Raw genomic sequence first — 15,137 nt, 5'->3', positions numbered from 1 at the left:
AGCTTCACGATTACTGAATGGGGAAAGGCAAAGATCAAATGAATATTCGGGGGATAAGTTGAATGGCAGAACGTGATACAAGCTTTGTCACAGTCTAATATGCTTTTTTTTTTTTTTAAACTTGAAAAAAAAACACAACAATATACACAAAAGTAAGACAATTTTTGTTACGTGGCCGAAAGGTTATTCTTGCAACCACAATAAACTCGGTAAAACGAAGAAAAAACAACAAGGGAGATTTTGTGGATTTTTCAATCATTGTTTGATATTTCTGTAAAACAAAGTTCCAACTAATCAAGAGGTGCAAATAATGAACGATGGGAACTCACGAACTCCGTACAACAGCCTCTACAAACCGCTGAACTTGGTAAGTTTTTTAAGCTTTTCAGTTTGAGCTTTTGAAGCTTTAACAGTATCTTTTTCAGATCAAATCAAAGCCGGATGGATGTTGCAAGCACAACGGTCAGTGCCCTTATGGTAAAAATCAAGCGGAAAGTGTGGACGATGGGAACTCCAGAACTCCGTACAACAGCATCTACGAGCCGCTGAGCCTGGTAAGTTCTGAAATTTCGAGTTTAAAACTTCTGAAGCTTCAACATGCTCTTTTTCAGAATAAATCGAAGCCAGACAGTCAGTGCTCCAACGGTAAAAAACCAGCGGACGACGAGTACGTGAATCTTCTGCTGCCGCAAAGCAAAGAGGAACAGGTGGCTGAGAAGCTTGCGGACAAGCTGAGAAAGTTGGAGGTGAAGGAGTCGAAGGGCAAGCGAAGAGGAAGTAAGGAGCGAAAGAAGAAGAAGCCGGAGCCAGTAGAGAGTACATATGAGAGCTTGGCCTCTATTGAAGGATCCACGAACTTCTCTGGTCCAGTTACGACTGAATCTTTGGAGAGCAATGTGAAGTGAGTTCAAAGGAGCATGGCTTCCCGAAAAATCTTCACTCGAAATAGTGGGTCCTGGCACGAACAAAACATCCTGATTTTCGTACCCGAGCGTGTTTCGCAGTTAAAAATTGAGAATCGTTAATTGAAAAAGAGAAAACCTACCGTACTCGCGGGTACTGTAGTTGAGTTTCGCACGTGCCAGAACCTGGCTGGGCTTCAAATTTTACGCATCTAGGTAGTATCGTAATTTACTGCAGACACAAATTTATTAGGGTACTCGCAGTTATAGCATCAGCATGAAATTTAAACGCGAATAATTTCCAGTTTCAATTTCTATTTTCAGATGCCACCATGCTTCCCAGACTGCCTACATCGGTGTGTACAGCTCTGCGGACGCTGAAGCTCAGGTCAAAAATCGTGGAGAGTTCGCCTTGTACCATCAATTCGAGGTCGGCAACCGCCTTGATCATCTCACGGCGACTCTTCCATTGATGCTCGTCTACTACACCACCACCAAGAAGCATCGTCACTACCCGGTTCGGAAATCTGGAGACAATGGAACGGTTCAGTATTCGGTGGATTGTGGATACCCTATCGTTCGCAAACACTTCTCAATCAATCAACTCGTGCTCTACTATAAAACGTTCGGATCAATTCAGATGAAACAAGAAGACATTTGCTCTGAGGAATTCTCTTGGTGGTTGGAATAAAACTTATTTTGAGTTGAATAAAAGTTTTTTATGTAGAATGAATTGAATAGATTTATTCGCGTGGTTATTTGCAACGTATTCGCAAAATTTCAAAATATTTTATTTCTAAATTTAGAACTTCACTTCTCAAAAAGCAAGTTTTTCAAAATTGTAGCTATTTTGATCATGAATCAAGCAAACGCCGATTATATGTCAGGTATCCAATTTTTAAATTCCTTCCAAAATATATACATTCATTCAGTCAAGGATACTTTGGCAATGTTCACCCTTTACTCGACTCTGGCCATTTTTGTAATCTCGACAGTGATATTTGGCTTATCATTGTACAGCTTTTTGAAGAATAGAAGACTTCGACAGTTCAAGCTCTCGGAGCCACAGGTAAGGGGAATTTTGTAGCGTCACAAAATTTGCTCTAATTTTCAGGTACATATCTACTACAAGGACAGAGACGTTAAACCAAAGCTCAACCGGAAAGTTCTAGAAGTCATGGATCCCGGTAGATCCATCTTAATGCCGGTTAAAAACAGAAAAACAAAGGATAAGACGATCAGTCCCAAGAAAAAGAAGCATGAAGGACATTTGAACAGACCGGCGCTGAGAGAAAGACTTTGAGACTAACTTTTTGAACGGATCTAATGAATTTTATAAAACACCGAAACTTTTATTCAACAATTATAATAACTCAATGTTGTTCCAGTTCCAGTTTCAGTTTCTGTTCCTGTTCCAGTACAAGCAGTGCTCTCAGTTGCACCAGTTGTCTCGGTTCTGGCTCCAGTTTCAGGATTTGTGTAGACGCTTCTTCTATACGAGGAACCTTCGCCCACAACAATATAATACTCGATAACTGAAAGTTGTTATAGACTCGTTAGTTTAAGTTCCAAAAGCTTACACTTGGCTTGCTGAAAGTCAACTTTGGCGGAGTTGTCTGATAGAAACTTATGGCCGTTGTAATGAGCACGACGGCGGTGAAAAAGAAGAACAGTGAGCATTGAATCACATTGAAATATGCTATGAAAGGGTATGCTGTGAAAATATTGATCTGAAAACTAAAAATCTGAAAATGAAATTACCTTCGAAAATAGAAATATTCCTTGTGGCGTTTATAGCTTTTACAGCAAACATTATTAACAAATATGTCGATTTGAAATCCATCGTAACGCGATATAATTGAAAATGAGATTGAAAGAAAAGCTGGAGAATTTTCGAAAAGGTCGCGGAAATTATTTTTATAAATGGGAAACAGGATTGCCGTTCGGAAATTTTTTTTGTCGGCAAATTCGGCAAATCGGCAAATAGTTTGTCAAACATCAATTTGCCGTTTATTTAGAGGGATTTTTATAAGACGGAACTGTGTTTTTTTTTTTTGAATTTTTTTCCCGTTGTCTTCAGATGTTTTCATAGAATTCAGATATTTTCATAGAAGCTTTCTTTTAAACATAGATGTAGGACAATTTTGCCGATCAAAATTGAAATTCTGAAATGTCCAAAAAAAATGTGCAACACCACAGATTGCCGATTTGTCAATTTGCCGGGAATTTGAATTCTTGAAATTTTCCGATTTGCCGGAAAACTCGTTTTGCCGTTTTAAGGAGAAACACATTTTGCCACAAGTGGAAAAAATTGAAAAATCGATTTGAGCCACAGAATTTTCTGACGACATGACTCTTCAGTTCCATAGATAATTGGGTTTTTGGTATGTGTATCTGCCGGACTAACAAATGGAGAGGCTCACATGGTCATTAGTCACGTTTTGAGAAACATCCTTGGATTGCCCACAAATGCTAGATCCATCAATAATTCGACAGATTCACGATTACTGAATGTTTAAAAAATTGTGAACCTTTTCGAGGTTTCCAAAAAAAAATTTTCGAAAGAACTTCTACGTCATTTCAACCAAAGAAATAATTTTTTTACTGCTCAAAATACAATAATATATTTATCTCCTTAGAACCTGTCATTTTTTCTCTAGTTTATTCTTACAGCTGAAAATTATAGCTCTGCCTTTTCCTCATATTATTTTTGAAAGCAAGATATGATCAAACGCTTTTTTAAAAATCACCAATATTACTCATTGCTTAAAAATCCACATGTTGTGCTCTCCAGAGAATCCTCAAATAAATTACTTTTCTCTTCTGGCCTATATTATTTTAATCTAATCGAACTTATCAAATCGTTTCTAGTTTTATCTCAGCCTTAGAGTATAAATACCCATAAGAATAATGCAAATAAGGAGAACAGCTAGCTCTTTTCATACTAAAAATCATGTGCTCCCGCTTCTTGTCCTCATTAAAATAATCTCAAGAATTTTTAGAATATTCCAATTTTTCTTAGGACATTAATTGGAATTTTAGTTTATTTCTAGAATTTCTGGTTTTCAAAAAATGTCACTGAAGATTTTTTGCATTGTCATATGCAACCTGCTTAAATAGGAAACTAAAACAAAAAGATATGAAAACTTTTTTTTATTTAATTTTTAGGAATTTCGAGAATCTCACCATAATTTTAGTAATTAGAATATATTCATTATTTACAGTTCCGCATAGATTTCTATTCGAAATTATTTTTTATAGTTTTGTTCAAACCTACTAATTCTTTCTGAAATTGAAAATTTTTTAAGTAGATACTCCAAAGAAAGCATCTGAAAGCAAAATTCAGCACTATCGAAATGCTACCCATGATATTTTCTAAGTTTTGCACAAATCCCCTGTGTGGCGGTAGTCCTAATTAATAGTAATACCTAAATATACTATAGCTTCGCACGTTTTCCCTTTACATTAGCAAAACCGACCAACGACCGAAACCTAAGCATTATCCAGGCCTAAACATATTTTAAAAAAAGTGTAGTTTACCAAATGGGAGACATTTTCCTTGTTCTTTGTGGGATGCTTTTGAAATTGAATAGAAATCTCTAGATTAATCAATGTGTTTGCTCCGATGCGCCTAGTCTCAAAGCCTTCTCATGTTGCAAACAAATGCACTAACTAAACTAATTAACAAGTCACGGAGGAGATTCAAAACATTTCACTTTTCAGGAAAGTAGCATTTTTAAATATATTCATGTTGTAGATTTGTCATTTTGCAATATTTTTTATCAAAATTGGATTACACCCTCTTTTGAGCAGTCTGACTTGTTGGCTGACTTGATTTTCTTTTAAAGTGATGAAATTTTATTCATATTTGATTTTTAGTAAATAAATTATTGCAAACCCCATTATGCAACTTTGACAGCTTATATCTCAGTTGCCGTTTGTTTTATGAAAAATTGTCAACTTACCAAATAATTCTTAGTTACGATCTGAAATTTTTCGAAAACTCTAATCTTTAGTCAAAAATGTTCAGCAATGTAAACATTTTTTCATTACAAAAAAAGATGATGTAGATGCATACATCAAGTATCTCAACCGGAACACCCCCTATTTTGCACCATCTCTGTCATCTTTTTCTTCCTTTTTCAGATGGGAAACATACAATTAATGCTCACATGTCATGTCTAGTCATTTGTTTTTTTTTGTTTGTTTTTAATCCGAATCTCTTATTCATCTTTAGACGTTCCATTCGGCAGAGGCGAGTTGGGGCGCCTCTTACTCGCCTCAAATTTTGTGTTTGCACTCATAATCAAAGAATAAATTATCTTGCCCATTTTGGTCCTTGACCATTTGTGTAGGCAATAGGCAGGCAGACATATTTTCTTAAACAGAAGACCGAACTGTGAGTGTACAAAAATAAATTAAATATTACCTACCTTTGTTAGAATTTGGAATAAGATTAAAAAATTCGTTGTCCTCTGTGGAATTGCTCATTATTAGATTTTTACGAAATCATGCGGATTAGAAAGTTTAATATTTATGTACAGTGCGTCCAACTTCTATAGCACCCCCCTCCAATTCGGCCGTTTGGAGCTTTTCAAAATATTTTTCGGAAAAGTGTTAGTGCAGTTCGATAGCAAATATTGAAAAACCTATGCTCCCCAATTTTTATCATGATATCTCAAAAATCACGGAAATTGGGTCAAAATATCTGAAAAATGGCCGTCGAACTTCTATAGCACCCCCTCTGATTTTTGACAAATTTCTGTAAATTCGGGGTTTTCTTCGTAGTTAATGAATTTATTTTGTAAATAACTTCACACCAAAATAATCAGGTGGTTTCACTTTCACATTTAAAAAATAAATATAACACTTGAAAACACGTGGAATGCCTGGGATTGATCAAAAAATTGATCAAAATGTTCTTCTCCGTCTATTCATTACTATGTAATTAGTTGTAGAAAGCATTTATTCATATGAACCAAATGGTAAAGGGAGCAACTTCAGTGGTTTTTAAAAGGCTCGATTTAACCATGAAAACGAGCGTTCGGAGGCACAAAGCTGAAGGTTTTGACTTCGTATTGTACAGAACTTCAGCTCATCCTGCTCAAATGTCTTTGAAGCTTCGATTTTGATTAGATGTCTTTGAAAATTTATACGGAAAAGATCATGAGACCGCTCAAAAAGAGGACAAAGGCAAAGCGAGGCCGCAAGTCTTTTTTTCAAGCTAACATGCGAAAATTTTAGACAGAAAAGTAAGATATACCTTTCCAAATGACGATTTTGCTAGTTGTATTTATAACTCAAGTTAAATTTAGCGAATTCGCTCATTGAATCTTTTTTTGGTCAAGTAATGCAAAAGCTACCAGACAAAACATTGAACCTGCGATTGTAGATGTCTGGCATCTGATTTACCCATGGATTTCCACGGATTTTTTGTTCATATAAAATAATTTTTAATTTTTGCTATAATGTAGTAATTTTTAGTCGAAAATGTATTCCCAACCATTATCTCTGCGCCTCCGAACGCTCGTTTTCATGGTTAAATCGAACCTTTTAAAAACCACTGAAGTTGCTCCCTTTACCATTTGGTTCATATGAATAAATGCTTTCTACAACTAATTATATAGTAATGAATAGACGGAGAAGAACATTTTGATCTATTTTGGTGCTGCGAAAATCATTGGGAGCCAAGATATGGCCTCTGAAGCAAATAAGAACGTTGAGGGGGGTGCTATAGAAGTTGGACGCACTGTATTTCCAATTATTTTTTAAGAATTTCGATTTTATAAACAGCCTTTGCTCCGCCTATTTGAGCTCATGATGTTTCTCTTTTGTTTTCAAGATTGTTGATTCCTTCCTATTGTCCTATTGTGATTTTTAAATTTTTAAATTGCTCATTAACTTGATTTTTATTTAGTACATATCTCTAATATGTTGTTTCACATTGCACCAACCGGTCTCAATTTTTGAAATTATTTATTGTTATGTTTGAATATTTTAAACAAATTTAAAAATTTAGAAAAATTGCTGAGCTGTTGCCTAAACTCATAAGTGTTTCAAAATTTGCTACGATTTTGCATGTACTTTTTAATATTTTATATGCTTTTTCGTATTCCAAAACAAACAATTTAGTTTACTTTACAAATTATGAACAAAAAAAATTTGATGTAACGGAGAGAAAATTATTAAACGTTACATGTATTTTTTGATCGTATCGAGAAAAATGCAAAAAATATCAAATTGTAATTTTTCCGCACATCTCCGCAACACACAATTTTAAAAAAATCCCTTATATTTCAGCTAACCATGACAACAAATAATCCAGTCTGTGCATCAGATGCACACATGGAAATGTACTCCTCAAAACTCTACACATCTGCACTTTTCCTCAATCTAATAATAGCGACTACTTCGATGATTTTAACAGGATTTGCTATTCAAAAGTTATTTATGGAGTCAATTATTAATATTTCAACTAGAATGTTCTTATTTTGTGGGCTCATGTGTTGCTCATTGCACCAAACTGCGTATATAGTTTTGAGGGTAAGTTGGCTTCTGATTTTTTGAGTTCATTATGTTATTATTTAATCAGTCAAGTAGAAATTGACTTGCAAATCTGTATAGTTTTTATAATCTTGATGTTTGAGAATCAGTTCTATTACAGATTCAAGTGATCTATCAAGTTTTTTTTAAGCTCAGTGAGCCATGTAATCTTTACTATCCAGCGATTGACTGCAAGTATGTCACTTTTAGTCTTGTCGCTGGAAACACTGGAATGATTTTTATACAATCCGCAATGACTATTGATCGAATTTTTGCAACGATTTTCCCGAAGCTATGGCCGAAGTTGAAGTACTGGCCGGGAGTAGTTTTGTCAATATTGATGGTTAGTTTTTAAGATTCCAAACACATTACATGAATTTATTGGAAAAAAATAAAGGAAGGCAATTTGTATATTAAATACAGAATGAGTTAGTGAAAATGATGCAAAATCAAGAATTCCAGCTAAAACAAGAATCACTGCGAAAACTAAAAATTGCGCACTTCTCCTCGAGCAGTAAAACCATTTTCAGGTTTAACATGATTTCTCCCGTTTTCAAATAAAAACCTTGCTAGCCCATGACTATTCCGCACAATTTCAGATCGCATGCAATTACGCTAACGTACAAATCATATTCTGGGGAGATCCACTGACGGAATACGTGCCAACTTGTGGACAATTCCCATCGAAATCTGTTAACAGATTCCAAACATTTCTAGCCATTGCACTTTATATGTCAATTGCTCATATGGTAATAAATGTAATTATTCTTTACATTAATGTTCTACAGGATCGACAGCAGAGGTTGGTGTCAACAAGTACTGAAAGGTTCTTTCTTCATCGAGTTTAAGTTAAATTATATAAAATTCCAATTTTCAGTAAATCGTTTAACGTTAATCAGAGATATCAGTCTAGAGAAGCATTGAAATCTTCACAAGCGATTTTCTTCCTTTCAATGTCGCAGTTTTTTGCATGCCTGATATATTCGGTCTTTACAAAAGTGTTTCTGGAATTTCAGCTCAATCTTTCCCCGTTACAATCTGGTCTGGTCTTGGCACTGAGCTATGTAAGTTTCAATTTAAAAAATATATTTTAAAAAAATAATTTTTAAATATTTCCAGACAACACCATACGCTTGCATTGCAATTCCATCGCTTATAATCTTTACTTTCCGATTCATAAAAAATCAACGATTACGGAATATAAACGAACTGAGATCACAAACTGAAACCGGCGACGAGTGTATGAGAAAGATTGCCAAGATTTGGGAGAAATAAAAATTTAAATTTTGTTAAAATGTTTGTATGTTTGTTTTCTGAAAAAAGTTATATGGTTAACAATAAACAAGTTTTTATAATTTAAAAAAAAAAGTCGATGTGAATTAAAATTGTAATTTCGAAATAAATTTTGTTGTAGCGATATTTTGAGTCTCCAATTTAAATTACAAAAGAGCTGGATGAGAGCAAATCTATTAAACTCATTGAAACGGAAAGATTCCGTGCGAAATTGCATCTCGCAGAAAAATTTTGTAATTAATTGAAATAAGCAAGGATTGTTTGATTAACGAGTGTGCTCACTCTAGACAGCTAGATTGAATTCAGATTCACAAGATTTTTCAGCTGCCCTTATTGTCCACATTCACACTTTGTGAGCTGGCTTGGTTAACTAAAAATTTTTTACAATTCAAGCTATTTCACCAAAATGGATATTCAAATGCCACAGTCATTAGGAGGGTTTCAGGTCAAGGTAATTTTTCAATCAATTTCCGGATTAATTAAATTTAAAATACATAAGATTTGTGGCTAGTCCCTTATCTTATTAAAAATAAACTTCCGCATGAGTTCAATTAATATACTTTTTTGTTTAATGATGACTTCAATGATAAATAATTTTTGCAAAAAATTCTAGCTCAGCTATTTTTAATTCGACTGGAGAAAAATAATTTTTTTCAAAATATTCCCCTTATCTGAAAATCTCGCTTCAGCACTAATATTTATTCTTTAAATTACCATTTCCCAATCAAAGTGCATTTATTAAAGTTCATGTGAATTTCATAAAGAAAATGCTTTCTTTTCGGAAATTTTTCACTCAATAATTATAGCACTTTTCGCCAACTTTTATTCTATAGTCACTGCACACTAAAATTATGTCTGATATCATTTACATACTGATGTTTGGCATTCTTTATAAAACTTTTTTTTCAGCTGAAATTAAAAAAAAATTTTTTTTAGCTGTGAGTCGAAACTGTATTCTGCGCAAAAAGTCTGAAAAAAATCCCAATAAGTTTTCTTTTGCTGCGATTACTAAACTGCTTTTCACAAGATTTCAAACTCTACTCTCTTTACATTCCTGTATTGTAACAATTGAAAGCTACTTGCTCTACGCTCTTTTTAATCTTTACCCCCGCCGCACTAACCAATTTTTCAAAAAGTGAATTACATAATCAAACAGGAATAGACTAAGACTAGGAAGTAGCATGTTCTACTCTTGGAAATGTAATGTTTCCCGCCGTAATTGCCTTGTCACCATGGACCAAAACGGGCGGTAAGCATGCATGTAGAGCTTGTGATTTTGTGTTTTCAGTCATTTCCTGCTGACACAAATCTACAAACAATGTGACGTTTACTTGGGCTTTCTGGCACGATTTAGTCATTCAAATTTTAAAATATGAGGAGTTATCTTTTGAGTTAGAATTATTATAGACGTAGTAGTTTCTTATTCAAAAACTTATTTTCAGAATACGATAATTTTATATTTTTGGTTAGATATTTTACCTCTGCTTGAGTTTGATTTTCCAGCTCTAACTAAACAAGTAGCTGAGCAATCAGCGAAGTGCGTGGGTGTGGCCAACAATTATGATTGGTCGGCCGGAAATTGACTTTTCTGGAAGAAATAGTTCAAGTCTTTCTAATTTTATTGATAACCCGCTTTAGTCAAAACAACTATAGTTCTATGGATAAACTTTTCCCCCATATTTTTCCTGTTTTTTTTTGGTTCCTTGTTCGATTTTTTGCTCATTAACCTATATCATGATAACCTTACGGACATTTTCATGACGTGCTGTCTAGGGAATTTTGAATGTCTTGAAAGATTTTTGAATTTTAATCAACTGGAAAAGTATGGTATATGCAAAAATACATTTTAAATTTAGAGACACTGGAATATTCATGCGGCAGGTGAAAATTACAGAAATCATTGTTACACTGATTTTTGATCAATACAATAATTATGAAAAATTAATTGTCAGTGGGGATTTTGTATAAGAATACTCATCCAGAACATTTAGGTTATCAAAAATTTCAGTCAAAGTGAATGGCTAGTCTTTAAAAATTTTGGTATTCCTGAGTATTTTAGTATTGCCATATAGGTTCAAAATTTCCATTCACAATTCTTAAAAGAGGATTTCCTGGCTTGAATTAGTTTGCGTCAATTTTAAAAAATTTGTGCTACCGTATTTTCAAGCTTTCATTATGTTTGTGAATATTCTACATTATAAATATCAGAAAATTTTAAAAAATTTCTTAAAATTGTAAACGCCATCGACTTGTTTAATGAAAAATAAGACTCTAGACAATTTAAAGTTTTCTCAGAAACTTTTTCAGGAACTTGTCCAAAACTAATTTTCTTATCGTTAACCTATTTTTCCTTTTTTTTTGTTCTTGGATATATAAATTATTGATGTTTTCAATAGAAAATATGAAAAACTTCCCACAATTTCACGCAAAACCTTCTGATAATTGCCTTCGAAAAATGATTATCTCCTGCAATTTTCTGATTTTTCAAATGTTTGTTTTTTGAACATTCTCTAGAGTCGCAAAACAGCAACGATCTCAAACTATTTTTTAAATCTCAGAAATTGCATTCTGCTTCACGTAACATTCATGTTTTGAACTCATTAATTTTGATAAACCTCCTCCAGCCTCATGCACGTTTTCGTGTTTCATCAGATGTTGGAAACAAAATTTTATTTCGATGGAAGATTTTTTGATGGTTTTTGATTTTGAAAATATTTGCATTAGACTTGAGGTCTTTTAGTGACTTTTAAAATATTTCATAAAATGTGTTAAATTCAGTCAAAAGTGGCAATTACTCAAGTTCAGGTTTTTCTAGAATTTGGCAATTTGCCAAATATTTGCCATAAATCTTTGAAAAATTTATAAGATTCTAGAGTGTTTTGTTTAGAATTTTCAGCCTACTCTGGGGTCCAGAGACTGGGCCATGAAAAAAACGGCTCCCAGTATTTTACAAGATTTACGTTTTTTAATCCCTAAAATTTTCTAGTAAATCTTGAACTATATTTATAAGTATAGTATAGGTATAACGAAACTTTGCCCATTTGCCGACCAATTTTCAAACTATCAGCTTGTCCCATAAGTTTTTGTACTATTTTTTTTTTGAAAAAAATTTATTTCTCTCAAGCGACAAGTAGTACTATTCACACAAGTATTCACCATTAGTGTCCACCACTTGTTGCCATTTACTAGGTAACATCATGATGCCACGGGAGAAGAAATCCGGCGAACGCGATGAGAAGAAAGTGGAGAGTTCAGTTTTGAGATGCTCTTCGTCGTCGAATTGCTTGTCGCGCATGTAGTCACTGAGAGACAAGAACAAATGGTAGTCGGTTGGTGCAAGATCTGGAGAATATGGTGGATGCGGTAAAACAGTCCAACCAAGATCTTGCAGCTTTTGGAAAGTCTTCTTGGCGACATGAGGCCTAGCATTATCGTGAAGAAAATATAGTTTTTCATATTTTCCGTTGGTCTTTTCTGCAACTCGGTCCAATTGGGCACAATAGTAATCAGCAGTGATAGTTTTATTAGTTGGCAACAATTCCCAGTGCACGGGTCCTTGAACACCCCACCAGACACAGATCATAATCTTTTTTGGGTGAAGATCAGGCTTTGGCGTCGGTATTCCTTTCTCACCGATCGGAAGCCATTGACGTTTTCTGGAATGGTTAACATAGAGCACCCACTTCTCATCTCCAGTAACCAGATTGTTCAGCCAATCGAACTTTCGACGAAAAGTTAGAAGTTGAGTACAAACGTTGACCCGAGTGAGCTTCTGTGATGCCGAAAGTTCATGAGGCACCCAAGTTCCAAGTTTTGAAGTAAAACCAAGGCGACCCAAGTGACGTGCAATTGTGCTATGACAACACTCAAGCTTCTCTTCCATTTCACGAAGACTAAGACGAGGCTCTTCCTCCACCAGCTTCACTAGGTCTTCTTCATTTAACTCTACCGGTCGCCCAGAACGTTCTATTTCTTCGAGACTGAAGTCGCCGTTCTTGAACTTTTGAAACCAACTCTTTGCTGTATTATAAGAGAGTGCTCCCTCACCCATCGCACCGCATATGTTTCGTTCCGCTTCCATTGCTGAATGACCAAGACGAAATTCATAAAGAAGAAGCAATCTAACGTCTCGACGTTCAAGTTTGATGATTGTCATCGTGGCAAAGTAGAAATGGATGAAATGAATCTTTTCTGAAAGGGGACGACCCGACCTTGACACGACCTACGATGAAAAAATTTTAAAACTTTCTAGAAGTTTTGGAAAAATATTTGAAAAAAAGTACAAAAACTTATGGGACAACCTGATACATCCTCAAACTTAAAACACCATTTTTCCGTATAAAAAATCTAATTTCAGATGGGATGTGCATCAGAAATCCAAGCAGAAATATTTACATCATTTGGCCAGTTATTCTATGCATCATTCCAGACTATTCTTTTCTTGGCAACAATTATTGGATCTTTGTTGGCAATTTTCGAGCTTTGCAAGAAAACAACAGTTCCAGATTCCACACGAGTTCTTCTGATTGGGAGTTTATTTTTTGCGAATGCTCATGAATTTGCGTACTTCACAGCTCCGGTTAGTTTTCCAAAAAAATAATATTTTTGGATCTCACTATCAGCACAGTTTTTTGGACTAGTTTTGTACTATAACTTGCGTTTTTTTTAATCCACGGAAAAATATGCGAAATATCATTTCAGAGCGTATTCAAAGCTTCACTGTAAAAATTCAAATTTTGATTTTCCTATAATTTTCAGCTAAAGGTGTTCCAACTGAACATATTCAATACAAATACCTCGTGTTATCCATTAATAAGTACCCGTGACTGTATTCCAACAACCACAGTTCTTGCGATGGGAATTTCTGGGAATATGTTAATACAATCTGCACTGAGTATTGATCGGTTGGTGAATAGGTTTGAGCATTGGTAATTATAGATTTTTTAGATTATTGGCTACAATATTTCCATTTTCATACTCTAGAATGCGAGCTCTACCAGGCTTTGTGCTTTTGATTATGGTGGTAAGAGCTATTCAGATATTTTTACATGTTGCGCAACATAAATGAGTAAATTTAAAATTTTTCTGGAGAGCGTTTCAATTTTGAAGAAAAAACCATGTTGAAAGATTTTTTGAAATTCAAATACACAACTATTAACAGTAGTACTGGAATTTTAAATGAATTAGTAAAATCTAATTTTTTAAAAATTTTTAAATAATTTTCCTCGCCTAAAAATGAAAGCGATTAATTTCAGCTTATTCCTGCAATGTTCACATATTCATGGATCCGACTAGATATTGTACTCGATGATTATCAAATGTTTTGCTCCCAATGGTCAGCTAACATTAGTACAAGAGCCAACACTTTTCTGGAAATCTGTTCATATCTAACCGTAGCTCATATCATTATCAATTGTCTTATCATTCTCAGAAATCGTGCAATAGAAAAAAGGTAAGAAAAAACAATTTACGATTGCCGATCTCCGAAGTGAAAATTAAGATACTTATCTAAAAATTCTTTGACAGAAATTGAACAGGAATCGAATCTTAAGATTTAATATTTCGATTGTAAGTTGCGTTCGGGAATTTTTCAAAATATATGGCAGAATTAAATTATAGTAAAAAAGTGAAAAGTTATTGCAGATGTCGATTCGACGTCACCCAGCGATATTTGACATCTGAAAATTTGAAAACAACACAAGCAATATGTTATCTGTCAATTGCTCAATTTCTGGCAATGTTTATGTATTCTGGAGGAGTTCTTTTAATGAGAAAGAATCGAGAAAATATTCCAACTTTGATATATTTCAATGTTATTGTTTGGGTTTATGTGAGTTGGAAAACGCTTTAAAATATTATACCATTTAATCAATTTCAGGCTCCACCATATGCCTGTGTTTCTCTGGCTCCACTAATACTATTCTCGCTCTGGAATCTCAAAAAACAACGTCACATTCAAATTAAATCAGTGCAGTCTGCACAAAAGGAGACCCAGGATGATTATATTAGGAAACTTCAGAAATCTTGGAAATAACCTGACAGAGGTTAGTTTTAAATTTAAATTAATTGGGTGGAAACTCGATAACTTGAAAATAATATTAACTGTAGTTGAACGGAACAAACTATTGATGATGATTTCATAAACTTGAAAATATTTGAGAACTCTCAACAAAAAACTAGTTTTGGCAATGCTTTTCACAGCAGATCTTTGGGAAATTGTTTGAAAACATTATTCTGTAGAGCTAATTCTCAATAAAATTCACCTTATATTAGATATCTACGAAAACGATTCCCCAAGCCTCGTATTAAACTGCAGCATTGTTGAAAAACTATACTATTTTTTTGGAATAACACTAGAGGAAGACAAATAAATAAATAACGGATACTCATAGTCAGCTG

General features: G+C 34.1%; 5 protein-coding genes across 6 annotated transcripts; 4 read left to right on the top strand and 1 right to left on the bottom strand.

Annotated features, from left to right (window-relative positions):
• Positions 1 to 253: 253 nt before the first annotated feature.
• Positions 254 to 1,648, top strand: F44F4.10 (PARP catalytic domain-containing protein). The gene is made up of 4 exons (NM_063949.2): positions 254 to 367; positions 426 to 554; positions 612 to 901; positions 1,227 to 1,648. The coding sequence occupies exons 1-4, from the start codon at positions 311 to 313 to the stop codon at positions 1,591 to 1,593; spliced, it is 843 nt and encodes a 280-aa protein (NP_496350.1). The 5' UTR covers positions 254 to 310; the 3' UTR covers positions 1,594 to 1,648.
• A 47-nt stretch (positions 1,649 to 1,695) lies between these two features.
• Positions 1,696 to 2,251, top strand: F44F4.9 (uncharacterized protein). The gene is made up of 3 exons (NM_063948.4): positions 1,696 to 1,789; positions 1,835 to 1,971; positions 2,017 to 2,251. The coding sequence occupies exons 1-3, from the start codon at positions 1,759 to 1,761 to the stop codon at positions 2,203 to 2,205; spliced, it is 357 nt and encodes a 118-aa protein (NP_496349.2). The 5' UTR covers positions 1,696 to 1,758; the 3' UTR covers positions 2,206 to 2,251.
• A 24-nt stretch (positions 2,252 to 2,275) lies between these two features.
• F44F4.15 lies at positions 2,276 to 2,862 on the bottom strand (the record flags this gene model as incomplete). Of its 2 annotated transcripts, NM_001368609.2 has the most annotated exons (5): positions 2,276 to 2,437; positions 2,483 to 2,616; positions 2,664 to 2,750; positions 2,824 to 2,827; positions 2,851 to 2,862. In NM_001368609.2, the coding sequence occupies 3 exons, from the start codon at positions 2,743 to 2,745 to the stop codon at positions 2,276 to 2,278; spliced, it is 378 nt and encodes a 125-aa protein (NP_001355499.1). The 2 variants fall into 2 exon arrangements, with proteins under 2 accessions (NP_001355499.1, NP_001355500.1); NM_001368610.1 differs by lacking the exons at positions 2,824 to 2,827; positions 2,851 to 2,862 and having other exon boundaries at positions 2,483 to 2,601; positions 2,664 to 2,745.
• A 4,346-nt stretch (positions 2,863 to 7,208) lies between these two features.
• On the top strand, positions 7,209 to 8,720 carry sra-11 (Serpentine receptor class alpha-11; the record flags this gene model as incomplete). Its single annotated transcript, NM_063947.2, has 5 exons — positions 7,209 to 7,445; positions 7,567 to 7,788; positions 8,045 to 8,247; positions 8,323 to 8,509; positions 8,565 to 8,720. The coding sequence occupies 5 exons, from the start codon at positions 7,209 to 7,211 to the stop codon at positions 8,718 to 8,720; spliced, it is 1,005 nt and encodes a 334-aa protein (NP_496348.2).
• Positions 8,721 to 13,048: 4,328 nt separating this feature from the next.
• sra-12 (Serpentine receptor class alpha-12) lies at positions 13,049 to 14,772 on the top strand (the record flags this gene model as incomplete). The annotated part of the gene is made up of 6 exons (NM_063945.6): positions 13,049 to 13,317; positions 13,497 to 13,642; positions 13,686 to 13,761; positions 13,994 to 14,190; positions 14,382 to 14,568; positions 14,617 to 14,772. The coding sequence occupies exons 1-6, from the start codon at positions 13,096 to 13,098 to the stop codon at positions 14,770 to 14,772; spliced, it is 984 nt and encodes a 327-aa protein (NP_496346.2). The 5' UTR covers positions 13,049 to 13,095.
• Positions 14,773 to 15,137: the final 365 nt, after the last annotated feature.

The sequence above is a fragment of the Caenorhabditis elegans genome, chromosome II (assembly GCF_000002985.6).
Source record: "Caenorhabditis elegans chromosome II".
Lineage (NCBI taxonomy): Eukaryota > Metazoa > Nematoda > Chromadorea > Rhabditida > Rhabditidae > Caenorhabditis > Caenorhabditis elegans.
This window is presented reverse-complemented; position numbering and strand designations above follow the sequence as displayed.

Coding starts and splice junctions, on each gene's coding strand:
- F44F4.10 (NM_063949.2), top strand. CDS start 311: ATGAACGATGGGAACTCACGAACTCCGTACAACAGCCTCTACAAACCG. Junction 555..611: donor TCTACGAGCCGCTGAGCCTG/GTAAGTTCTGAA, acceptor GCTCTTTTTCAG/AATAAATCGAAGCCAGACAG. Junction 902..1,226: donor TCTTTGGAGAGCAATGTGAA/GTGAGTTCAAAG, acceptor TTCTATTTTCAG/ATGCCACCATGCTTCCCAGA.
- F44F4.9 (NM_063948.4), top strand. CDS start 1,759: ATGAATCAAGCAAACGCCGATTATATGTCAG. Junction 1,790..1,834: donor AAACGCCGATTATATGTCAG/GTATCCAATTTT, acceptor ACATTCATTCAG/TCAAGGATACTTTGGCAATG. Junction 1,972..2,016: donor TCAAGCTCTCGGAGCCACAG/GTAAGGGGAATT, acceptor TCTAATTTTCAG/GTACATATCTACTACAAGGA.